At 42.1% G+C, this 27,611-nt stretch overlaps 1 protein-coding gene and 1 long non-coding RNA gene across 2 annotated transcripts; both read right to left on the bottom strand.

Moving 5' to 3' along the window:
- Positions 1-273: 273 nt before the first annotated feature.
- LOC137260789 (nucleosome assembly protein 1-like 3) lies at positions 274-789 on the bottom strand. Its single transcript, XM_067798357.1, has one exon. It carries the CDS (start codon positions 787-789, stop codon positions 274-276), a length of 516 nt encoding a protein of 171 aa, XP_067654458.1.
- An 18,818-nt stretch (positions 790-19,607) lies between these two features.
- LOC137261840 (uncharacterized) lies at positions 19,608-25,954 on the bottom strand. The gene is made up of 3 exons (XR_010954877.1): positions 25,791-25,954; positions 25,056-25,547; positions 19,608-20,507 (listed from the first exon to the last, which is right to left on the bottom strand). It is a non-coding gene; the product is annotated as an uncharacterized lncRNA (long non-coding RNA).
- Positions 25,955-27,611: the final 1,657 nt, after the last annotated feature.

Here is a 27,611-nt window from a genome sequence, read left to right as displayed (position 1 = left end):
TTAATAAATCTGGCTTCTTACATGGCCTAAGTGTATTTACATGGAACGGGCATTTAGTCTGCATGGAGGTGGTCGTTATCAGTTCTTGTGTACTTCATCTAAATATATTTTGAGTGTCTGATCGTTTTATTGACGAACTGAATGTAGTTCCTGGCATGCAATAAAACACAACGCTCTTTACTGCCTTATCCCTTGACACGTTACATCATTCAGCTCTTTACTTTCTTGTCCCTGTTTACAGCTCACAGCATTCAGCTCTTTGCTGCCTTGTCCCTATTCACACATCACAGCATTCAGCTCTTTACTTTCTTGTCCCTGTTTACAGCTCACAGCATTCAGCTCTTTACTGTCTTGTCCCTGTTCATACCTCACAGCATTCAGCTCTTTACTGTCTTGTCCCTGTTCACTCCTCACAGCATTCAGCTCTTTACTGTCTTGTCCCTGTTCACACCTCACAGCATGCAATTCTTTACTGCCTTGTCCCTGCTCACACCTCACAGCATTCAGCTCTTTACTGTCTTGTACCTGTTCACACCTTACAGCATTCAATTCTTTACTGCCTTGTCCCTGTTCACTCCTCACAGCATTCAGCTCTTTACTGTCTTGTAGCTGCTCACACCTCACAGCATTCAATTCTTTACTGCCTTGTCCCTGTTCACTCCTCACAGCATTCAGCTCTTTACTGTCTTGTCCCTGCTCACACCTCACAGCATTCAATTCTTTACTGCCTTGTCCCTGTTCACACCTCACGGCACTCAGCTCTTTACTGTCGTTTACACGTTTCAGCATTATGGCAGTCGGTGTATGTATGTATGTAGGCATGTAGGCATGTAGGCATGTAGGTAGGTAGGTAGGTAGGTAGGTAGGTAGGTACTGACCTCCTAGTTGATACAAAGTAGCAGCATGATCTACAACGACCTCCAAGTAGATACACCACAGCAGCATAATCTTCGGTGATACACCCCTAGTTGATACACCAGTGTGTTACACTGACCTCCACGTTGATACACCATAGCAGCACACTCTGAAATGACCTCGAAGTTGATTCACCATAACCACCCCCTGGAACCACTGCCCTACAGAGGTGCAGTGACGGGGTGGCTGTGAGCCTGCATTTGCAGTGATCGCGCGCTTTTTTTGGTGGCGAATGTAAGATCGGTGTTAAAAATCTAGTCACCATTTGCGAAACACGAACAATATAGTATATATATATATATACTGATGGTAAAGTTTGACGCAACGCCTGAATTGATATGATATAAGTAGAAATAGTGTAATATACACAATGTTATAGCAGGAGTGTGACATGGACTGGTAATTTGGTTATCTCAGGGAATAGGCCATATGCACGTGCATTGAGTGGTTTTCACGTGCATGCAGAGAAAATGCTTACACGGTCGTATTTCTGAAAAGTCAGTTTCGAGGGTAGTAGATGTAGGTTTGATATTCATTGAAATGGCACGTAATCAGTTAACTGAGGCTACCAAATGGCAGATCGTGGGCATGAGACAACGTGGCATGTCCCTACATCAGATTGCAAGACGTGTTAATGTTTGCCATAGCGTTGTAAGCAGGTTGCTTAAAAAACATTGTACAACCGGTGAAGTCAAGGTCGCCGCTGGAAGAAAAAGACCAATTTGAGGCATGATAGACGTTTACTTCGTATGGCACGTCAGGAACCATCCTGGTCAGCCAATCGACTCCGTCAGTGGTGGCAGCAAACAACAGGAGTAAATGTGTCACGGGAGTTGGTTAACAAACGTCTTGTAGCCGCTGGTTTACGAGCTCGTCGTCCCTTGAAACGACCTCGACTGACCGATAATCACATTCGTCTTCGTCTGGTTTGGGCACAGGCACGACTAAACTGGAATTTGCGCACGTGGCGATGTGTCATTTGGTCTCACGAGTCGAGGTTCAATCTGTACGTTGTTGACGGCCGCTTACGGGTCAGACGTCTTCTCAATACAGCACTTCCCCACATGCTCAAAACATACTGAAAACACTAGCTGGAGGTGGTGGGTCAGTCATGGTGTGGGCAGCCTTCTGTCATGACCAGAAAGTAGACATCAAAGTCATCCAAGGCACGATGAATGCAGAGAAGTATGGTCGTGACATCATCGAGAACACTCTCCTGTCGTTTTTGCATGCCAATCCTCAACGTTGATGACCTGTACCAGGATGACAATGCCCACCCCCATCGTCCTTGGATAATCACTGACCACAAAAGGTAAAACAACATCGAATCCTTTGACTGGCCAAGTGTCAGTCCAGATCTTAATCCAACAGAGCACCTCTGGGATGCCATTGGGAGGAACATTTCCTCGAGAGATCGCCCTCTCACCAACGTTCGCGAACTCAGACAGGTTGTCGTAGACGAATTGAACAATCTGGCAATGCAGTCTCTGCGTAATCTGGTGGTATCAATGAGACGGCGTTGTCGAGAGGTGGTTCAGGCTCGTGGTGGATACACTCACTACTGACGCTAAAGATACACTCCCTGGAAAGGTTAACAGTGGATTTCATTACAGGACATGATGTACTTCCATGTGACATGATGGAACTGACAAAGTGCTGACATTTCTTTAACAAAATGTGCATACTTTTTAGACAACACGTTTTTGTTGATTTGACGTTATCTTTCTAAAATGGAATAAATGATCTCGATTATTTTCAACACACATTTTTATCACTGAAGTAGGGCACAAGATGATTAAACATGTATTGGGAAATCATTTTAGACTGGTACACGTTAAGTGTCATACTTATAGAAACATGTAGAAATAGCCCTTGTCTCAAAATACGGGTGTTGCTTCAAATGTTACCATGAGTATTAACATTTCACGAATGCACAGGTCCTGATGGTGATATATAGAAACTTTCAAGTTTGTAGGTTAAACATGAAGAAAGCAATCGTCGATTATCGGCAGATCATATCTTTTCAAGTAGACAAATACTGATTTTATGTCAAATATATTTCCATTTTCCTATGAATGACAAACAGAGGTAATAGGTGTCACCAGTAGTACCCTCTGTGAAAAGAGGAAGTCATTCAGATGAAAACTGAAGAAGTGAAGTGAAGTGATAGCGGGAGTACAGTGAACACATAATTCAGTGATCGGAAATTTGGAATATGCAGTGATTTCTCTAGGCTTTTTCTCAGACCGAGCAACATGAATGATGGGGATAGGTGTGGATATTGCCCTTCTATTGATGACTTTTCTACAGTTGTCAATCACTGTGTGCAGAAACACGGAGATTTGAAAATAGGGACAATGACCATAACACTTATCAAAAACAAAGGCAATAATTCATATTCACCAAGCGTACACGTATTGAAAATGTATATCAAGCCAACCTGAGGGTACTAAAAAGACATTATACATCTGTAAAAACAAAAAGTCTCTACGCATAGTACCTTAAGCCACAGCTAGTTCCCTAAGCAAGAAAGCGAGCCAGAGACACATATCCGGGATGTATCGCCAAAGTGTGAAAATCAGTGATGTCATTTGGCGGAAATTTGCGTCATACTCCGACTTTCCATTAAAATCCGCACATCTACTCACAGAGATTTGTTGTTGACCAGCTGATCAGTGGTCACCACACAGAGAAACATGTAGACACGAAAGGTTTCCTCAATGTGGAGTGCATACAATCAATTCGTGTATCATGTGAGACGTGGAAAGAGAATAATTCGTAGTTTTTGTACTATTTTATATTCTCTTTTCATAAGACGTTGATATTTGTAGTTCCAAATATACTAATGGAATTACACGCCATTACCGGTGTTGTGAATTTAGTTTTACGCCGCCCGTAGCGATATTCCAGCAATTTCCTGTCCGGGAACACCAGAAATGGGCTTCACACCTTCTACCCATATGGGAAATTGAACCCGGGTGCTCGGCGTGAAGAGCGAACGTTTTTAACTTCTAGCATACCCAACCGCCACAGTAATGGTGTTGAAGGAAGGCTAAATTCACCCCTAAGTCTGCTAGCGTCACTGATGAAGGGCCAAGCCATTAGTAACAACAATTTTTAAAAGTTGTAAAATCTTCGTTTTTATCTCACCGGCATGTAATGCGGGGGGATATAGTCGACGCCTCGTCTGTCTGTCCGTAATCATTTTGTTTCCGGAGCATAGCTAAAATACCATTCAATATTTTTAGACTAAACCTGATAGATACAGTAATCTCAACCTATGGTTGTGCCTTTTGCATTTTTATTCCTGTTGTTTTTTTCCATGGAACGTTTTGGTCTTAGTCCAATGGAGGCATGGGCTTCGTTTCCGGAGCAGAACTCAAAAACCGTTGAATATTTTTTCTGCAAAACTTGGTAGATATATTAAAGTGGTGCCTTTTGCTATTTACAGGTTTTTGTGATTTTTTTATTTTCTCGGTTTCCCATGGAAACGTGTGGACTTTGTCTCAAAGGTAGAGGTGTGTTTCGTTTCAGGAGCACAACTCGAAAGCTTCTTAATATCTTTCAGCAAAACTTGGTAGATATGTGTGGCAGGCCCCAAAGTGGTGCCTTTTGCTATTTGCAGGTTTTCTAGGTTTCCATGGAAACAATTCGGACTGCGTCTGAAAATGGAGGAAAGGACCTCGTTTTCCGGAGCACAACTCGAAAACTATTTAATATCTTTTAGCAAAACTTGGCAGATATTTGAGGCAGACCACAAAGTGGTGCCTGTTTCTATTTACAACGTTTTGGCCTTTTTATTTTTTCCGGTTTCCATGAAAACAATTCGGACTTAGTCTCAACGTGGAGGGATGGGCTATTTTTCCAGAGCACAACTCGAAAACCATTTGATATCTTTCAACAGATCTTGGCAGATATATGAGACAGGTCTTGCAGTGGCGCCCTTTGCTGTTTACAGATATGTTGCATTTATTGTTTTTCATGATATCCATGGAAATAATTCAGACTTAGTCTAAAAAAAAACATCAAGTAACTATCAGATGATTTGTCCTTTCAAATATATGGGGGCCGGGTGGATATGTCATCTTCTGATGACTCTTGTTGTTTCAAACAAATACAACTGGGTTATTTACAAATCTTCTTAACAGTATGGAAAAACACTTTTTGTTCTTTAATGTGCGATACATTCTGTTTCAAATGACACACATTTTAATTAAAATGTCGACATGGAAATCCATTTGATGACACTTGCTGAAAAGTGTCAGACCTAGACTAATGTTTACATAATCATAATTTTGATGGCAACCAACAAACCTATTATAAATTGAGGAGGAGACCAGGGATTCTGAACCAGGGGAAATCTAGACTTGATTCAGTTAGGACTTTAGCATTGCAGGGAGGCTAGGATGTAGGGAAAATAATGTGGTTCAGGGACTGTGAGAGTGTCAGACCATAGGCCTGGTCAAATTCAGCAGTAGGTTGCTATCCGGTTTTATGTGAGTCAGGATGTTATTGGTAGACTGTGGCAGAGATTTCAAGAATTCAAACTAGTCAGCAGTCTTAGATAATAGGCACATGATTAACGTTGCGTTAACGCTTACACCGATTCCTTAACGCAGCAGATCTTCCAACAAAACACTTTAATGTTAACAATGTAAGGATATCCAGGAGCACCGGTCGTCCACGCTTGAAGGCAGCCGGACTCTGCTGTAGGCGACATGCATTTCGTCCACCACTACCACCACGTCACAGGCAAGCGCGTTTGAGAAAGAGTAGACCAGTGGCCAGTGGTCTCGTGTGCTCGTCAAGGATGAAAGCAGATTCAGTTTGTTCGTCCATGGTGGTCGGCAGAGCACAGACAGACAAAGCCTTGATTGGTTCTCCTCCCCACCTCCCACCCGGGATAATAAACCCATGTAACCACTTTTTCGTATACACACAATACAAGTTGTTCACTGGCCAGGAGGCGAACATGGGTTGATGTACCCTCGATGTTTGTTCATGTTCCCTATGTTAACTTTGAATTGTTTGAAGCAAGGGTGCGATACGTTTTGTAGTTATTTCTAGAATTTGCCAAGGAAACCAAATTTAAAGTTATCTTCCTTATATCGGTAATTTCTGTATATCATACGTGATTCATTGTAACTCGAGATAAAGAATTACTACAGCGAAGTACCAAATGAGCTCGGCATTCCCAGCTGCGCGGTACGTAGGAAATGTAACTCACTTTTAAGCGGGGTACATTGAAAATAACAGAAAAGCGCTCAGCCAATCACAAAGCGACATCTAGGCGTAAAGTGTGATAATAAGCATCATGATGACACTCTTAGTTGTGTCATTTCTAAGAAACGTTTCTAGGCTTGTGTTAGGCTATACATCGTTTGACTCTTGATTAATGACTACTATACTCTGTTTGGCACAAAAGAGAACGGTGAATTGCAATCTAACTCGGAAACTGTTAAACATAGTACACTCAGTGAAACGCTGATCATAATCAAATCATCATACCAACTCAGTTTGGATTTTTTGTTCTAAAAATTAAAAAGTCGTTTAACAATCTATCATTAAAATACTCACTCAGTTCACTGTTTGTTACGAGGGAGGAATGCACAGAAACGGAAAGTCAGGTGTTCGTGAAGCGTGTGTAATTTTTCATTAACCTGTGCTGTGCCGTCTGAATCCTTTCTCGCACAATAGCTAGGACTAAAAGATCCAAACAGTGTATTTCAGGCATCTTAACTTCTACATGGCCCATGCGTATGTTTGAAAAGATTGTACGATACCGATCACTGCAACAAAAAATACGAGCACTGCAAGCATGCACAGTGGGTGTACAGCCATTGGACCCCGATCACTTCACGATCACATTTAGATAGATAAAATGAATTATGCATTCAATAGGGCAAAGACGTCACATATATGTGGAAAAATGTATTATTAACAATATCGGCTCATAGAAATGCTTCAAAATCAAACCAATAGGAAATAAACTACGTATTTGTCTACGTGAAAAGATATGTTCTGCCGATAATCGACGATTATTTCTTTCCTGTTTAACCTAGCAACTTGAAACTCTCTGTTTATAACCACCACATCCAGAGCATTCGTGAAGTGCTAATATTTCAACAATACTGTTCGTGTTTCACAAATGGTGACTAGATTTTTAACACCGATCATACATTCACTACCAACACAAGCACGCGATCACTGCAAACGCAGGCTGATAGTCACCCCATCACTGCACTCTGCATGACAGTGGTTCCAAGGGGTGATGACAGCATATTCTACAACGATCTCACTGTTGGTGCTTAAGAGCAGTAGAGATACTAGATTCACCTGATTCCCCATTCTGTAAAATACACAGAATCCTTCCCCTTCACACCAGTTGGACAGAAAAGTGGAAATGAGGAAAATGTTCTCGATTAAGCGAGTGATTGGCCATGTCTGATTACTATGCGCATATTCATGTATGCCTAGAGCGCCGTCAATGTCTGTCATTAGGATTCGGTTTCAAGGAGAACGTCCCTGTCATATCGACAGACAATAATGGAGAGTTGGGCAGTACGGAATTCAAAACTTCTTTATGGAGAGAACAAGTTTTAATTTTAACAATAACACTCAGGATTTCTAAATCTCCTTTTCAATTCATTCAATTTTTGATAAAGCTGAAATCAATTGTAATTTCCACACTGACAGGAAGAAAGTTCTACTGAGCAGGCAATGATGAGCGGATATGGGCGGGCATTGCGAGAATACTGAGTGATCAGGTTGTGTAGCGGCTCACTGACCCCGACACCGCCCTGATTGATGGGTAGCTGACACTGACCGGGCAACAGAGGTGGTGTGGGAGGCCCATGGGCTTCAGCTATAGCACTGGAGTTTCTTCTACCGGAAAACGGTGAATTCAGAAACTGCAACGGTTTACTTTTGGGGGAACCGAAATGAACACACACCGAACTTTTGTGTGAATGCCTATCCTTCATCTTCAGCTGCACCAGGGAGACTATATGTTGCAGGTTATCCCTGGCTGCACCTACTACGCGTCGCTTGGTGAGCTTTCTGTTTGTTAGAAAGTTGTTGTAAATCCGGCTGGGTGGATTCCTGCATTTGTGACCATTTCGAAAGTAAACGTCCTATGTAACTAAAACAAATGTCGTTCAGTTCATATTTAGGTCATCTTAAGTTGCAGGATGTCTGTGAACTTCCTTAAACGTCTTTGAAGTCACCTCTATTTGAAACATCAAGTTCTGTGACGCCAAGACACCTTTTGAGTGAATGATTACACCTTCAATGCCTCAAAAGCGTCCAAATAGTGTCTCACAATATTCTGATTCAGTTCTAAACATACCGGCTATGGCTCCTATGTTTATTTAATGTCTTCCTGTTTTGCACCTGTATGAAATGATATGATATTCAGTAAGTTTAAGTGTTGCAGGATAATATCCCTAACTTTTCGAATCTCAAATACCTGTTTGTAAGGAGCCACTGCATGTTATATATCTATCATCCTTCCGTCGCGTTATGTTTAATATCCCTGTACCGTCTGTCTATTTAGGACTACAGAATGCCAATCTGGGTTTGGACATGTAGTCTAGCGTTAGCTACGTCATTAAGAAAAGCTATGCAACAAGAATGCAGCATGTAGCGACAGCCTGATGTTGATGATGTTTGTAAAATGGAGTCTATTGTATTTACGTTTTCACAGTTTTGTTTACCCTGTCCATGTAATGCTTCAGCAGGTGGTGGTGTAGCACTAGGTTGTGTGGGTGTTTAGTAATGTGCGAGGTTGGAATACACAACACTGACTTGATAGAACGTCTCTCTGGAAACAGAAGTCATATTAGTACTTGTTGTTAGTGCTAGTGACTAGAACTAAGAGCAGTCGGCTCTGGGTTAGTAAGCTGTGTCTGGGTTTGCTGTCCATGTAAACCTGTGACATGTTGGTATCTCAGTGGGCTAGCAATAGAATGCCTGTAAAAGCCTGCAGTGGTACGATTAGCCGGATGTACGTGCATGCTCATTATGTAAGCTTTACTGTATTGCTTCACCGTATACATCACTATACTGCTTCACTGTATACATCACTATGTTGCTTCACAGTATACATCACTATGTTGCTTCACTGTATACATCACTACACTACTTCCTTGTATACTTAACTATATTGTGTCACTGTATGCATCACTATACTGCTTCACTCTATGTATCACTATTCTGCTTCACTGTATACATCACTTTACTCCTTCGCTATATACATCACGATATAGCTTCCCCGTATACATCATATATTGCTTCACTGTATGCATTACTATATTGCTTCACTGTATGCATTACTATATTGCTTCACTGTATGCATTACTATATTGCTTCACTGTATGCATTACTATATTGCTTCACTGCACACATCACTATGCTGCTTCACTGTATACATTACTATATTGCTTCACTGTATGCATTACTATATTGCTTCACTGTATGCATTACTATATTGCTTCACTGTATGCATTGCTATATTGCTTCACTGTATGCATTACTATATTGCTTCACTGTACGCATTACTATATTGCTTCACTGTATGCATTACTATATTGCTTCACTGCACACATCACTATGCTGCTTCACTGTATATGTGCTATTAGGTACAATGTTAGATCCGACTTCACAACCAATATGCATAATTCTGCAACAAATGCTCCGAAACAACAGTTAAGCTACACAGCGTATTTTTCATGTAACCGAACGTTCCGAAATATTCATTAGGCCCTTGATTCCTGTTGTGCTAAAGTGAGTGTGCGTAACAACAACTGTGTAAATACAACTTGTTATGATGTTTCACTGACACTTAAGAGTGTGGAATCACAAAGAAATGTCTACGTACGTATGTTATCTTGTTCTCCAGCCAGGCTCGACCACGTTGTCTGGTCTCTGCTCATGCCGCGACACGACGTGGCACTTCATGATCAAACTAACGTCGTTGCAATTGATCACAAAATGCACCACTGTTAGCTAACGAGCTTTGAAATTTTGCGGAGGTACGTAGAAAGTGAAAGTGGACAGCAAAACGATACGATAAGTGCTGTAGAGTCGCACACAGTCTCACAGTGTCGTCATTGGTGGCGTTTAATCCTCTTAAGCCGTTTGGAAATAGCCGTCTATTACGGGACGTGTTAAATTTAAATGGAAAGGTGTTAAGAGGGAATTTTGGCCGCTCTGAAGTTCGGCGATCAAAGCATGTGAGAGAGATGAAGGCACGCTCAGGGACAATGCTGCCCCGCGTTACAAGGAGTCCGCAAGTGGAGGGGAGATGGGCTTGTACCTAGCTATAGTAGACGATCGGGCTTAATCAATGAAACCTTGGAGGAGGATTTGGTTATAACTGTGAATGTGTGCATGCGTGCGTGTTGGAACGGGTTTTTTAGGGGAAAGATTTCCAAGGCCTCTGTTGTTACAAAGACTTTGTACAAAGGGAAGGTGTGACAAGCGGTAGAGTCAGTAAAAACCCGGTGTTACAAGGACTTTGTGAAGGGAAGGTGTGGCAATAGATAGAGTCAGTAAAAACCCGGTGTTACAAGCCATTCGTAAAGGGAAGGGTGGGACAAGATGAAGAGTAAGTACAAACCCCGGTGTTAGAAGGACTTTGTACAAATGGAAGGTGTGGCAACAGGTTATAGTCAATACAAACACGGTGTTACAATGTCTTTGTGAAGGGAACTTGTTGCAAGAGGTAGAGTCGGTACAAACTCGGTGTTACAAGAACTGGTACAAATGGAAGGTGGTGGCAAGAGGTAAACAGACAGACAGACAGACAGACAGACAGACAGACAGACAGATATTTTCATTCAGTAACAAGATACCGGCCCAGAATACAAGCATGATAATGTGTAACACATCATTGCATTTCACAGTATGTACGGTTTGTGTATCTTGTTTATACGATGTAAGAACAAACAAATTACAAGAACTGAAATATAAAATTTATAATTGTGGTGAAGTTACTCAACTATTTCTTAATATAACCCGGTGTTACAAGGTCTTTGTGAAGGGAAGGTGTGGCAATAGATAGAGTCAGTAAAAACCCGGTGTTACAAGCCATTCGTAAAGGGAAGGGTGGGACAAGGGGTAAAGTCAGTGAATACCCGGTGTTACAAGGACTTTGTACAAAGGGAAGGTGGAGAAGGAAAGATTAAATGTAGGGATCATGTATGTAGGGAAGGTAAATGTTTCATCAGCATACGAAAGTCTTACTTATGCTCTTTTACGGACAGAAGCGTCATTTACACATCGTTGGAAAGATATTAATAGTTCATAGGAGTTGTGAAGTGATAACATGGAGGTGAGAACTCGTAAGACATATTTTGATGGCCGTGGAGTTGTTGATAAAGTTAAACTGGCCTGAGATCTGTCATCTCCCAACAGAAGCATGTTTTAGCTCTGTGTTTCTCATGTTTCAACTGACAGACAAAATACGCTCATTTCAGAAGGCAATTATATGTGCTATCGACTTCTTGCTTGAAGCAAATCTTAACCCTTTCATTTAATTTAGCTCCGCTTAAGAGTCCCACTACTCTCATTTTTTCACATTTCTGAGAGTATGAATAGACCAGCCGGAGGCACTAAAGCGATCTGGCTACATGAAACATCCTGTGACACTGCTTCACTTGATTTTATTTCCTCTACTTTATTCTATTAGCAACATAGACGGGGTTGAGCCCATGAGCGTAAACACACCACTAATATGTTTATTATGAGTTTATAGCTGTCACCGCTGGGGGAGTCCTTTGAGGTATACGTGCGTACATCTTGATATATGGTCAGTCATGTGAGGGTGGGCTGGAGGAGAGTCTGACCCTGGTGGTATATGTGCGTGTATCTGTACATGTGGTCAGTCATGAGGGGATGAGCTGGAGTACAACTTTGTGGTATATGTGCGTGTATCTGTACATGTGGTCAGTCATGAGGGGATGGGCTGGAGTACACCTTTGTGGTATATGTGCGTGTATCTGTACATGTGATCAGTCATGAGGGGATGGGCTGGAGTACACCTTTGTGGTATATGTGCGTGTATCTGTACATGTGATCAGTCATGAGGGGATGGGCTGGAGTACACCTTTGTGGTATATGTGCGTGTATCTGTACATGTGATCAGTCATGAGGGGATGGGCTGGAGTACACCTTTGTGGTATATGTGCGTGTATTTGTACATGTGATCAGTCATGAGGGGATGGGCTGGAGTACACCTTTGTGGTATATGTGCGTGTATCTGTACATGTGATCAGTCATGAGGGGATGGGCTGGAGTACACCTTTGTGGTATATGTGCGTGTATCTGTACATGTGATCAGTCATGAGGGGATGGGCTGGAGTACACCTTTGTGGTATATGTGCGTGTATTTGTACATGTGATCAGTCATGAGGGGATGGGCTGGAGTACACCTTTGTGGTATATGTGCGTGTATCTGTACATGTGATCAGTCATGAGGGGATGGGCTGGAGTACACCTTTGTGGTATATGTGCGTGTATTTGTACATGTGATCAGTCATGAGGGGATTGGCTGGAGTACACCTTTGTGGTATATGTGCGTGTATTTGTACATGTGATCAGTCATGAGGGGATGGGCTGGAGTACACCTTTGTGGTATATGTGCGTGTATTTGTACATGTGATCAGTCATGAGGGGATGGGCTGGAGTACACCTTTGTGGTATATGTGCGTGTATTTGTACATGTGATCAGTCATGAGGGGATGGGCTGGAGTACACCTTTGTGGTATATGTGCGTGTATCTGTACATGTGATCAGTCATGAGGGGATGGGCTGGAGTACACCTTTGTGGTATATGTGCGTGTATTTGTACATGTGATCAGTCATGAGGGGATGGGCTGGAGTACACCTTTGTGGTATATGTGCGTGTATCTGTACATGTGATCAGTCATGAGGGGATGGGCTGGAGTACACCTTTGTGGTATATGTGCGTGTATCTGTACATGTGATCAGTCGTGAGGGGATTGGCTGGAGTACACCTTTGTGGTATATGTGCGTGTATTTGTACATGTGATCAGTCATGAGGGGATGGGCTGGAGTACACCTTTGTGGTATATGTGCGTGTATTTGTACATGTGATCAGTCATGAGGGGATGGGCTGGAGTACACCTTTGTGGTATATGTGCGTGTATCTGTACATGTGATCAGTCATGAGGGGATGGGCTGGAGTACACCTTTGTGGTATATGTGCGTGTATCTGTACATGTGATCAGTCATGAGGGGATGGGCTGGAGTACACCTTTGTGGTATATGTGCGTGTATTTGTACATGTGATCAGTCATGAGGGGATGGGCTGGAGTACACCTTTGTGGTATATGTGCGTGTATCTGTACATGTGATCAGTCGTGAGTGGATGGGCTGGAGTACACCTTTGTGGTATATGTGCGTGTATCTGTACATGTGATCAGTCGTGAGGGGATGGGCTGGAGTACACCTTTGTGGTATATGTGCGTGTATCTGTACATGTGATCAGTCATGAGGGGATGGGCTGGAGTACACCTTTGTGGTATATGTGCGTGTATCTGTACATGTGATCAGGCATGAGGGGATGGGCTGGAGTACACCTTTGTGGTATATGTGCGTGTATTTGTACATGTGATCAGTCATGAGGGGATGGGCTGGAGTACACCTTTGTGGTATATGTGCGTGTATCTGTACATGTGATCAGTCATGAGGGGATGGGCTGGAGTACACCTTTGTGGTATATGTGCGTGTATCTGTACATGTGATCAGTCATGAGGGGATGGGCTGGAGTACACCTTTGTGGTATATGTGCGTGTATTTGTACATGTGATCAGTCATGAGGGGATGGGCTGGAGTACACCTTTGTGGTATATGTGCGTGTATCTGTACATGTGATCAGTCGTGAGGGGATGGGCTGGAGTACACCTTTGTGGTATATGTGCGTGTATCTGTACATGTGATCAGTCGTGAGGGGATGGGCTGGAGTACACCTTTGTGGTATATGTGCGTGTATCTGTACATGTGATCAGTCATGAGGGGATGGGCTGGAGTACACCTTTGTGGTATATGTGCGTGTATTTGTACATGTGATCAGTCATGAGGGGATGGGCTGGAGTACACCTTTGTGGTATATGTGCGTGTATCTGTACATGTGATCAGTCATGAGGGGATGGGCTGGAGTACACCTTTGTGGTATATGTGCGTGTATCTGTACATGTGATCAGTCATGAGGGGATGGGCTGGAGTACACCTTTGTGGTATATGTGCGTGTATCTGTACATGTGATCAGTCGTGAGGGGATGGGCTGGAGTACACCTTTGTGGTATATGTGCGTGTATCTGTACATGTGATCAGTCATGAGGGGATGGGCTGGAGTACACCTTTGTGGTATATGTGCGTGTATCTGTACATGTGATCAGTCATGAGGGGATGGGCTGGAGTACACCTTTGTGGTATATGTGCGTGTATCTGTACATGTGATCAGTCATGAGGGGATGGGCTGGAGTACACCTTTGTGGTATATATGCGTGTATCTGTACATGTGATCAGTCATGAGGGGATGGGCTGGAGTACACCTTTGTGGTATATGTGCGTGTATCTGTACATGTGATCAGTCATGAGGGGATGGGCTGGAGTACACCTTTGTGGTATATGTGCGTGTATCTGTACATGTGGTCAATAATGTGAGAATGGACTGCACATATCACTATCAATGAAAAATGCAACCCTTCTTAGGTTAAATACATTTATTAGATTGTTACCTCACTGCATAAGCAGTTGCCTTATACAATAGCATTGTCCAACAGGAGAATAATTATAACCTAAGTGTACATATAATGGCATGAAGAAACGTAACATATGTCAAAAGAGATCAAATCACTGTATCAAAGCTTTTAGAGTTCAAAATATACATACAACCATAGTCACAAAGCAAACTAAACAACAATGGAATGAATACACAAGTTCATTGGATGTCCATAAACACAATGGTTCACAATGGTAGTGGCTGTAATCCTGCATGTGATGCATAACTGTTCTGTATATTGCCATCTTCCAGAATCGTGTAGTACTGCCTGATGATCACGAAACCAGAAGGGTAGCAATTTCCCCTAAGTCTGAAATAGTAAATACCTAGTCGCTAGTCACGTGACAACCATAACATGTCGTGTCAACACAGTTAACACAAACTAACACTCATCACTTTACCTGAAGGAGAGACTAGGAACTGTCTCGAAACACTGTGACCTTGTCTAAAGTTGAACCATAAAGCATATTTAGTTTGAAACAACTCACAATTCTTAATATAAGACCAAAATTGATGCCCAAAGTTTCTGCAAGAAACAATGTAAAAGGAACATATTTTCTAATCTTCAACATAAAATGACAAATCTACTTATTTAACGTTGTTGAAACTATAAATGTACTCACAAAGGCCTTTTCCGTAGTTCCAACTTGACAGTTCAACTGTGTTGAATTCAACTTAACAAGACTTTATATAGCAAATTTTAGAACCAACTTCATGTTGTTCATGTGTATAACTCGGTGTGTTTGGGAGCTATGTTACCAAACAAAGGAGGTGTGCACGTGTTTGTGAGATTTGTTACCAGCTTAAGGCTCACACCCACACCCACACCCACACCCACACCCACACCCACACCCACACCCACACCATATAATCTTGAGAAAAGAGCAAGAAACGTGACAGGTATATGTGTGTGTATCTGTACATGTGGCCAGTCATGTGAGGGTTGGCTGAGGGAGGTAGTGAAGTGTAAAAGTTGTTATCTATTCCACATCACATGTAAGTGTAATATTAATTACATGGTGTTTTGGAAGGGTGTACGGGACTGTAAGATCATCGTAAATTGCTTCATAAACCTATAATTTGACATTTTTTACTCATAAACTAAGCCATCCCGAGTTATCTCCCTTTATGGCCGTTCTGGAAATATCACGGCGTCTCATTCTGTTGAATGTTGTTGATTAAAGAAAGACTTAAGAAAAAGATCTTAAGGGTAATAAATTACACGGAATTCACAAGGGCCCTACAGTCCCGTACTACCGTTCAAAACACATTGTAACTAATTTTTTTGGTATGCTTTGGTTATTAACCAATCAGAATTTGACAAATTTATCTTAAGGGAATAATAGTTGTTAACAGTTAGATATCACACACCCGTGTACTAGTTTTTAACTATTCCATAGAAAAGACAAGTGTAATAATTGTTATAGTTGTAGTAATAGTAATAGTAATATAGTAATAGTTGTTAACTATTCCATACCACTTGCAAGTGTACTAGTTGTCAACTGTTACATATCACATACAAGGGCCAGGATACACAGGTGATTATTTGTGTTACATTCGCAATGTACTTTTCAGTGATTCTCAACGTTGATTGGTCAGCTAAGCAGAAAAGTAATATGCCTGGTTGACGGAACTACTTTAAGTTCATTTACAAATTTTACCGTTTCATAAATAGTTAGAACGTTCTGTACTCATACAATCCGAGATTTACAAAAACAGTAAACATGAAGGTTAAATAATGTGAACATTCTTTTCATATGACATTTTTATTTGCAATAAATATAATTGCGTTGTAAGTAGTAGTCGTTTTAAAATAAATAACCTTTAAAAAAACCAAAAAAAACCTGTTTGCATACAAACATGGCCGCCATTAGGCTAACCCCGATAAAGGTCAATTTCAAGTCTATTTCAAGTTGCCGGTGACCTGTTGGTGTCTAATACGGGCATGAATATGAATCAGCTGTTTGAAGTCACAAGTCCTGTCTGCGGGTGTTTTATATTTCGTGATTCTTCGTTTTAAATTGCATTGTTGGTAATAAATAGAATAACCAACTCGGTATGAATGACTACGGGAAATATGCCTACGTTAAAATGGTGTTCAATGGCTAGCCAAGGCTCGGCATTGTGAACAATATGTCAACTCTGGCATATTTCCCGTAATCACTCGTACCTCGCTGGTTATTCTTTAAATGGTTGAACTGTTCCATACAACACAAAAGTGAAATAGTTGTTACATATTACACACAGATGTACGAGTTGATAACTAACCCATAACACACATAAGTGTTTGATATGTAAGATTTGATAATTGTTCATTACCACACATTCAGCTGTAAGAGCTAGCTGCAGTGTCCATCTTTGCGCTGCTGTTGGCCTGTGGCTGAAGAGCACTATGGACTGTCCAATGGGTGGTTTTAAACATGAACAGTCACCATCAAATCAGTCATGGCCATGCATTCATATCTACTCTCCTTCAAAACAATAACCAATTAATAGGTTTTGTGACTTGTGATAGATAGAAGTAGACGTCACGATGTCCCACATCACATGTTCAGTTCTGCTACTCATCAGATTCCATTAGTATCATGCAGCGACGAAAGAAACGAACTTTAATCTTCGGGAGGAGTAATCAACGGTGTAACCACCAGGGATCCTTGCTGTTGAGTGCTGTTCCGATGTGCGGTGGTTGTCAGTACAAAGTGATCATGATGTGCGGTGGTTGTCAGTACAAAGTAATCGTGATGTGTGGTGGTTGTCAGTACAAAGTAATCATGATGGCGGTGGTTGTCAGTACAAAGTAATCGTGATGGAGGTGGTGGCCAGAACAAAGTAATCATGATGTGTGGTGGTTGTCAGTACAAAGTAATCATGATGGCGGTGGTGGCCAGTACAACGTAATCATAATGGCGGTGGTTGTCAGTACAATGTAGTCATGATGGCGGTGGTTGTCAGTACAAAGTGATCATGATGGCGGTGGTTGTCAGTACAAAGTAATCATGATGTGCGGTGGTGGCCAGTACAAAGTAATCATGATGGAGGTGGTTGCCAGTACAAAGTAATCATGATGTGTGGTGGTTGTCAGTACAAAGTGATCATGATGTGTGGTGGTTGTCAGCCGAAAGTGATCAGTGAGTGAGTGAGTTTAGTTTTACGCCGCTTTTAGCAATATTCCAGCAATATCATTGCGGGGGACACCAGAAAATGGGCTTCACACATTGTACCCATGTGGGGAATCGAACCCGGTTCGTCGGCGTTGCGTGCGAACGCTTTAACCACTAGGCTTCCCCACCGCCCCCAGAAAGTGATCATGATGGCGGCGGTTGTCAGTACAAAGTAACCAGGATGGGCGGTGGTGGCCAGTACAAAGTAATCATGATGTGCGGTGGTTGTCAGTACAAAGTAATCAGGATGGGCGGTGGTTGCCAGTACAAAGTAATCATGATGTGTGGTGGGTTGTCAGTACAAAGTAATCATGATGTGTGGTGGTTGTCAGTACAAAGTAATCATGATGTGTGGTGGTTGCCAGTACAAAGTAATCATGATGTGTGGTGGTTGCCAGTACAAAGTAATCATGATGTGTGGTGGTTGTCAGTACAAAGTAATCATGATGTGTGGTGGTTGCCAGTACAAAGTAATCATGATGTGTGGTGGTTGCCAGTACAAAGTAATCATGATGTGTGGTGGGTTGTCAGTACAAAGTAATCAGGATGGGCGGTGGTGGCCAGCACAAAGTAATCATGATGTGTGGTGGTTGCCAGTACAAAGTAATCATGATGTGTGGTGGTTGTCAGTACAAAGTAATCATGATGTGTGGTGGTTGCCAGTACAAAGTAATCATGATGTGTGGTGGTTGCCAGTACAAAGTAATCATGATGTGTGGTGGTTGCCAGTACAAAGTAATCATGATGTGTGGTGGTTGCCAGTACAAAGTAATCATGATGTGTGGTGGGTTGTCAGTACAAAGTAATCATGATGTGTGGTGGCTAACACCACTGCCACAGTTTAATATTTATTCCACTTCCGACAGTGAGGTGAGTCCTTGCTCTCCATACTGAAGCTGCCACATACATTTTATTCCTGCATCTCCGATATGATTACGATGCGATACATCCTTGCGAACAGATGTTGCTTGTCTTACTGGATCCCTGTCTGTTACAGAACGTACTGACACAATCGTTACACTAGTTATTGTTATATACAAGTAGCAAACGGTCATATTAAATATAATCCATTATTATTCAGATTCAGATTAAAGCCGCCAAGTTTTTGAAAGGAGATGCACTTAAATGATACCTGCTACGATGAGTTGTTAAATATAACTGACAGCTTGTCAACTGTTTCCCTTTGACTCCTAAATCAGTTTGGATAGCCCTGAGTGTCAAATAAAGAACAGGTAAAGTGAACACAAAAGATGGGGGCGTTATGACAGTATTTGAAAAGTGCTTTTAGACGATGAAACAGCATCTAGTGAATCAATGGCAAGAACAAACGCTAGTTAGAACGTGGACAGAACAGCTATGACGTTCACCAAAGCGGGGCCCTACGCCTATTGGAGTGTGAAGGGACGTGTCACTTCTCATAATTAAGTTAGGAAAATTCTGCGATTAGACATCGATGACTGTTAAGATCTGCTTGATTAAGTGCACAGTTTAGCCAGAGCCAAGATACAATGTACTTGAGACACTCGATTAAGCAGCTTACTGAGGCGAGGCCAAACTCCCGAGACGCATATAGCTGGAGGATGTCCACCACCACCCCGGGATCCGCATCATACACCTACATAATGGCAAACACATTTTAAGCTGCAAGAGAACAAAGACAGTGTTCCCGAAGTACAGGAATTATGGAGAAGCTGATAAAAAAATAACAAAAATCTATTCATGTATTAATTGCGATTACATTTTATTGACACCATATTCTGACGTTCCTCAGATTGATATTGGCAAAGGTTAAATTTGGTGCCAGTTCTCTTGGAAGAATCATCGATTTCCAGCCAATAACAATCCGTGTATACATCACTTGTCTTTTTGACCATCATGAACGTAAACCTGCAACTATAAAAACCTATCATGCACGAAAAAAACTAATCTCATTTGAATTGATATGATTACGAAATAGTTGTACAGATAATCAAGTACCGGACCTGATCGGGATTAATAACAGATTCTCCTGTTTACATGGCACTCAGTAAACGGCAATATAAAGCCCCCCTTTATTGAAATTTAGATTAACCCAATGACCTCAGGCTATATTGGAGAAAGTATTGCAAAAGGTGTTATCTGATTAATCTAGAAATATTCCTTCAGACACAAAACATTAAATTCTGTCCCGAAGTCTTAAGGTTTGTCACCTCTACCACCATTAACACAGCAACACATGACAATCAGTATTATCGCATGTAAGGATTGCCTGCATCGCTGGGCTATCAGCTTCATGCATGTCACACAATTTTAAAGAATGGAATAACTGTAAAGATGTAATGCGACAGTGAAGAACCAATCCGCTTAATGTGACCGTGAAACTGTCAGTCACACTTATGTCAGCTGCTGCAGCTACTCAGTCTGGCATTCTCTTCTCAAACAAGTCCCCCACAGTTATCAGTATTCCATAAAGTCCTTCACTACAAATCTCCTTAGTCAGGAACCGAAACCAATCAATACAACTCCCCCCGAGTTCGTCAACTGCGGCACTAAAATCGGGGCTGCTTAAACAATGGCCGCAATGGTGTCGTGTTCGTTCAGAGTGTGACCAAAACGGACTCTGTGGTACAAAATGCCCGGAAAATCTGAAAACAGAAAAAAACAACTTCTGAAGTATCAAGTGTGAGTCTTAATCAGATTTTACAGGCTCTTCAATAACTGCCCGAATCACGTTTGTGCCCGGGAAATACCCTCCAAGGAATATTCGATACGATAACACAGTAGACGTTATGCATAATGTCTTCCTGTGTGCAATTATGGGATATTAAACGATCTTCCCACTCCTTATTAAGTTAATTTTCAGTCATGTGTGGTGAAAGTCAACATCAAACTTACATGTGGGCAATCATAAAATACATCTTCTTTCTGCTGATTTGACAAATGACTGAAATATTTGATATTATCTAAATTGTTCAGACAGTGACCAATCGTACACACTGACTAACATAGGCAAGTTTTCTTTGATGAATTGACAGATTTTACGGTAAACTCTCTGAAATTAATGGATCTGCTTTCGATACTACACCCAGCTCGGCCACTGGTTCTTGAAAACTATTTAGGAGAGGGTCAGTTACTTAAGGGCACGTGGAGTCGGCGATCTGGTGAACTAAATATGACACATTCCTAGGACATCTCTGTCCCTGAGATTATATCAAACATCCACGACGACCTTTACACGCACTAGGAGTAAACCTGACTTACATTACCCCTCACTACCAACCCCTTTCGCGCACGCGCACGCACGCGCACACACACACACACACACACACACACACAGACACACACACACAAAAAAAAAAACCAAACAAAAATCTCAAAACGTATGGATGTATTTTCACGAAAACGTAATCTGCTAACTTTAAAATGACATAATAGCTAAACATATATAATTCTGGATCAGTTGCACCCAAATTTCACAGAGTAAAAGATTTCTGTCAACAGTTTAAGCTTATAAAAGCCGGCGTTCTCAGGTGCGCCTGTCTTCAGCATCTGTTGCGGCCAATGTGTCCCACAACTGCTCTGCACTGGCGCGACATGGAGTGAATAAATCTTTAAATTCGACGTTGTGGAATTCTGGCCTATTCCTCTAACGTCCTGGGCGTTGGTTGACGTTGACGCACGTGTTGCCGAGATCGGACACTTTCGAAGGCTATGGAAGTACTGTAATGTTCTCATTCTCAAGATACTGAATAGCGACATGTGATGTGTGAGCGCTGGCTGTCAATGGTCGAAGAGAATCCTTAAGATTTCGTGTCCGTACCGATGTCATAAGGCGCATAAAATTAGATTTCTGCTTGAAGGATATAGTTCCCCACATCCAACACTCTCACAACCGCCACGGTATTGAAGCAGAAAGCGTGATTAGTCACTGTACCATACACGTCGCCTGTTTTATATAGTTCAGAATTCATCGTTATGGCATGACAGGATCCGTCCCCGTCGATGTAGTCGGGGCAGAACAGAGCCAAAACAGGGTCTTCTAACTCGAAGTCCAGCTTCTCGTAATACATTACGACTGATTTGCGCTGACATTGTGACACTGTGCGAACCCCTGTGACATTCCGTAAATGAAATGTCCGCATGCACCTATCCTGCGCTGCATTACACGTGGTAATCCGAGATCTATCTCATGGAGGTCGGTCTTAGACAGGATTGGTTTGTTCATATAGATCCATAAACGACAGCGAACCACTTCTCCATGACATTTTCACGCACATTGCGAAGGTGCGTTTTTGCGCTGTGCATTCGTTCCGTGTACACAAACCAGTATTATAATTGCGAAACTATGGCAATCAAACACTAATTTTGATATATATAAAATATTTCATGGATGTACAGTCCTCCCACTAAAACCTATGAACTTAAGCTCATCACTGTGTTCCACTGGTGTGGATCTTGGTTCTATTCTTAGAGGAACTAGTCTTCCTAATTTGGACTAGATTATTTACAGGATGCTGTGAAGTAGTCCTCATCGCGGCAATACACCAAAAACTCTGATTCATTCATCCAGTATTGGTTCACCGACTCAATGTATTCCATAGCAGAGTCTATATCATTCATATCTTCACATTTCACATCCGGTACAATGTTTCCTAGGGGGATATATAAGCGATGGCCTCACATAAAGAATAACTGTGAGGAGCCCTGTACGTTTGGTGAATCGATGTAGGTTGTATGTGAGCCATTGTTTTCCCTACATCGAGGGGTGGTATTCAGATATCAATAAATCATAGACAGAAGCCACCCTGGTCAAATGTGCAAATTCTAGTGTACAAGCAAAGCTACCGAGTACGAATAACAGATTTCCTCCCAGTCGCCGTATCTCGCGGTCTGATGAAGGAACCCAGGTCTGTTTGACTGAACAAAATAAGTGTTATAACTTCTTGCAATAAAGGCGGTTTCAAAAACACATGAAGGTTAATATGTTAACATCCGGCCATACTTTGGTGTAATGTCATCTCGGAAAGATGGCCTTTCGTGGACAGAAACATATATGGTTTCTGCAACTACTGTTGACAAGTTGATCAATCTCCCTTCAATGTAGATGGAGTAGATATCCCAAAATGCTAACCATGAGCCTATTATGCATGTAACGGGCACACAAAGCCGGTTTATGTGCATGCGTAAATTAGTTCCTGACATGCTCTTACATGACGTGGACGTTGAATGACGTTCTGTTCCAGCCATGTTCACGCAATATCACATGCAGTTTAACTGTCTCGTGCTCAACTCGTACTGTCAGACCAATGGGTACATGAGCGGGTTAAAAGATAAGTCAGAACAAACAACAGAAACCTACTTTCGTCGAACGATTGGTTTAGATTGAAGAGTACTTTTACATGGAATTTAGAAGTATGTTAGATTCTCAAAACTGCTAATGAGGCAAATTCTAGTTCCACATTCTACTAGCAAGAGCATAGCATTATGCATGTTTTTCTCGGATTCGAGATTAATGAGCAAATGTTTATGCATTTGTTAAGCGAACAGGTGCGACACTTAGGTACAGACGGAGTACGGGGTTCGTGATTAAAATATTCTACTGTTCAGGCAAGGGGTTAGGAAAATGGATAGATCAGGGTCTTCTGTTGAAACACCAGGTATGGAATCACTTGATCTGTTTGAAGGATACAGGATGTGTAGGATGTATATATGATCAGCAGGGACACTAAGCCGTACGGCAGATATGATCACGATGCGTCTTTCGTAAATGATCATAACACGTCTGAATTTAATTCTGGAAACCCCAAAGTCCAGACACTTTCCGCACTGTGACCACGTTCTGACAAGGATTTGACAAATTCCAACATGCAGTTGTTATAAATATCTGAGGGTGAAAAAAAATCAAAGTTTAAACCACGACCGTCCCATATAGTTTACCTAGAAAAATGGGTTCAGACTAACTTACAAGCAGCAGAGAGTGGACGTTGCAATTGCTGATCTGAAGCATGTAAATCCAATCTTATTTCAACGTACCCAATGCATCAGACAGCGCTTAATCATGTGGAAACACTCCGCGTCACTGGACTCCGCGGAGTAGACGCCTATTCTACTGATGCACTCACTATAGCCGATGTACGAATGCATCGAAACATCAATAAGAGATCACAGTTGTGTCGCTGTTGTGACTTCTTTTGTTAAATCTCCCATGTAAACATATTAGACTGTGGACTCAACGGATATTACATACGAAGTGCCCAAGTGTGTTTGTACATGATCTATAAAGGTTTTGTTCATTTGACAAAGGAAATACTATGCTACACGTTCAGAATGAGGACATTATTAGTAGTCTTTCCCCAACAGAAACTACAGCTGCCCCGTGGGAGTTTCTGCTGGTCAGACTCCGTGACATGGTTGGTTGTGTGGCATCAGGAGGCGAGTAAGTGTGTCCGGACCAGTACAAGCCATACTGTTGTCGTTCAGCAAGAAACAAAGAAACACTGCAGATGTTCTACTACATCACACATCGCCCACTACCACACGTAGTCACTATCCCCACACCACAAGAATTAAAACAGAAAGCAGATACAAGACTAAAGGCACTATTAACTTGTAGGCTATACTTTTGGACGAGCCTTGCATAACAAGCGGTTGAACTCCCTAGGTAACTCGTATATAGCACAAAACATTATGAGTAAATGAATTTTATTTTTGCAATATTCTAGCGGTGGACACCAGAAACAGGCTTCACACATCATCATGGCACAAATGTGGGAAACCGGGTCATCGACGTGACGAAGAGAATAGTTTAACCACTAGGCTACCCACTGTCCCTCAAACAAGGTTTAATATTGATCTTAGGCATACAATGAACTGGCTGTAGGTGGTATCAGTTTACACCACTGAAGGAAAGTCGGGTATATGCTAAAGTATTCGGACACGGTATGAACCTAACGGTCTGCTATTATAATTTAGAAGACTTTCCGTGTTTCAATGTATTCAGAGTATACAGGGTTGGTGGAGGACTGTATCGGTCACTGGTATCCATCAGTGTTACTACTTCACGCACGCAAGATGCAAGTGTTGCGTGCTTCGTGCCGAATGTAATCCAGATGGTACCACACAAAAGACCTTTACACATATGTAAACAGGTGTTTGACGACCGCGAGCATGATATCTGTAGAAGGTGCACGTACCTTTTGCTATCTTCTAACCCACCCTGATGGCGTTGTTGGAGTTGAGACGACGTAGAGTGTCGGCCACAGCATCTTGTCTCGTCCTGCCCCGGAGCCTCATGAAGGCAGATGATGGAATCTTTCCTATCCTTATGTAATTCCTCTTTTCTGTGCGAGGAGAGTAGTACCTGCCAGAACTTCGACCTATCCTGAGAAAGCGACTGAACGGGCGCGCCTTTTTCTCGGGCAAAAAGTCCCTCTGGGCAGGTGTAATGTCCAGTCCGGACACTGTGTTCTTGGACAATCTGGCATCAGGGATATTATCAGGGTTACTGAGAACCGTACGTAGGAAAAATAAAATTTTGTTGATGACGTCATCAGTTTGGTCCTGATACACTGACATGTCGCCAAGGCACTGGGGTCCTCTACAGGGTACGGCGTGCGCTGTCGTTAGCACCATGGTAATTAGAATACACGCATCCCGAGAAGACACTGACAGATGCATAGTTCTTCCTGAAACATTCAACGGTAGAAACAGGTCGAACGTCACCAGAATCTCCGGCGTTAATGTTGCATATGAGGACTGAAAGGGAACTCTAGGTATGTCGAAAACGTAATATTCAAGAAAGCTCATGTATGAGAATGCTCATTTGGATTATCTAAAATAACTCAACAACTGTCTTCGTCATACCCAGAAGTCAATCTGCCAAGGTCACGCCTGTACAGACTTACCGAGCTCACGCCATATAACCTTACCTTTATACGCCTGGTTATAGATCCTGGCAGACTGTTTTGGGAGGTTTAACACGCAGACCGGGTTTATATAGTTGTCATAGCAAGACAGGGTATCACAAACACATTTTTCACCTGCTGCTGTGTCGTCAGTGCGTGGTTTGCAGATAGCTACTGCCACGTCGTATGTCATTCTTAGTGGCAACCACTCGACAGCCTGCAAATATGAGCCAAACACACACCCGGGGGCTAAATAGTAATGAAATTTAACAGACATTCTCTTCTTTCATACAAGGTGCACACATCCGGTTGACTCTGATTCCGTCTAACACATCGCGCCGCAGGATGAGTAGAGTATTTTGAGATCATTATTTAGATAATGAAAACCTCTTAACATGCGAGTATCTCTATTGGCACATTGACGACTTCACAATGGACTGAGACTAAACACTGCATGTTGTTCTTTTACCACAGAAACAATAGTATATCAGATACCTTAATGCAGCTTGTGTTGTATGTGTGTAAATGAAAATCAGTGCACCGACTCACATCCAAACCTTTGAACCTCCTGATGACGCACGACGCAGAGCTGACGTATACAGTTGCCAACGATTACACTGCCAGTGTCACAGCGGCGCATGTGTAGTGTAGGCACAGTTTTTCACTGGGCTGGAAGCTGACAGGAATTGTGGCCAAAATAGAATGTTGTATCTGAAAATGCATTATCCATTCTCATCACACCCGCACCCATTTAAATAGAAGACATTGCCACGTCAGTGATGCAACAGGCTGTATTCTATACTATAGTGTGTTTTGGGATGGGTAGTATCCTGTGTTGGGAATATAGGTAGCATTTAGCGAATCTTTCTGTTTCTTAGAATATTGTTTTGACAAAGATGAGTAATAAGATTATTGCTGAAGTTTATCGATATCCATGATGGTTAACTCTGACTTGCTTGCCGCTTACTCTGCCTATAGGTCACCCATGTCGATACCGTTGTTATGGTGTAGAACAGCTGCAAAGCCCGCCAATACATTAAAAAGCGAAATACATTGCTAAAACAAGTGCAGAACGCTATTCATGTTCTGTTCTGTTCTATTCAGGTAATGTACAAATTTCTATGCATTGTCTACATAAAATACTATTAATTACAGAGACACAAAATGTAACATACTATACTATGTTTATAAATATGTACATACAATTATGCATCTCCCCGATTCTAAAGAGTATTGAATATTAATGACCTCGGCAATGAGAGCTGTAATAATTTAGATTTAGATTCGGTGCCTCTTTACCGGATGTGTGCTCGCTGCATGTGCTCGCTGGCCCCAACTCGGAGCACCAGCCCTGAAACATCCTCTCGACGACTTTAACTGTGAACAGGTGTCTTGTCCTCCACCTCCACCTCCACCTGCCGCACCAACAGGGACTGTATCTCTCCATATGTTTGCCTCGCTGTTTGTGATAGACCTCAAAACCTTGAAAGATCCAGGTGCACGCAGCTTAGCCTTGCTTTACCAGTGGTAGCTTAAAGTATATTTTACTCATATGCACATACAACTGACTGAATACACCCGTAGTTTTCGCTAACGATGTTATATGTACGTGCTGTGTATCTGGCTTTCTTTGTGCTTGTGAGCAGATGGAAGGAGAAGGAGATCAGAAGAGGAAGATGGGTGCCTGCTGTATTGCAGCCATGGCAATTCCAGATTTGTACATTACCCCACTGTCCTGCTGGAAATGCACTTTTCTCTCGATTTCCCAAGTATCTTATTCCTAATTTCGTCCCGTAACTGCCTTCAGGGTGCAGCATCATACACTGCGTTTATTTGCTATCTTTC

Source organism: Haliotis asinina, chromosome 14 (genome assembly GCF_037392515.1).
Source record: "Haliotis asinina isolate JCU_RB_2024 chromosome 14, JCU_Hal_asi_v2, whole genome shotgun sequence".
Lineage (NCBI taxonomy): Eukaryota > Metazoa > Mollusca > Gastropoda > Lepetellida > Haliotidae > Haliotis > Haliotis asinina.
Note: the sequence above shows the minus strand (reverse complement) of the source record. Positions and strands in the feature narration are given on the sequence as shown.

What these genes read in the sequence shown, in the direction of transcription:
- LOC137260789 (XM_067798357.1), bottom strand. Translation starts at nt 789, where the DNA reads ATGCTGAAACGTGTAAACGACAGTAAAGAGCTGAGTGCCGTGAGGTGT.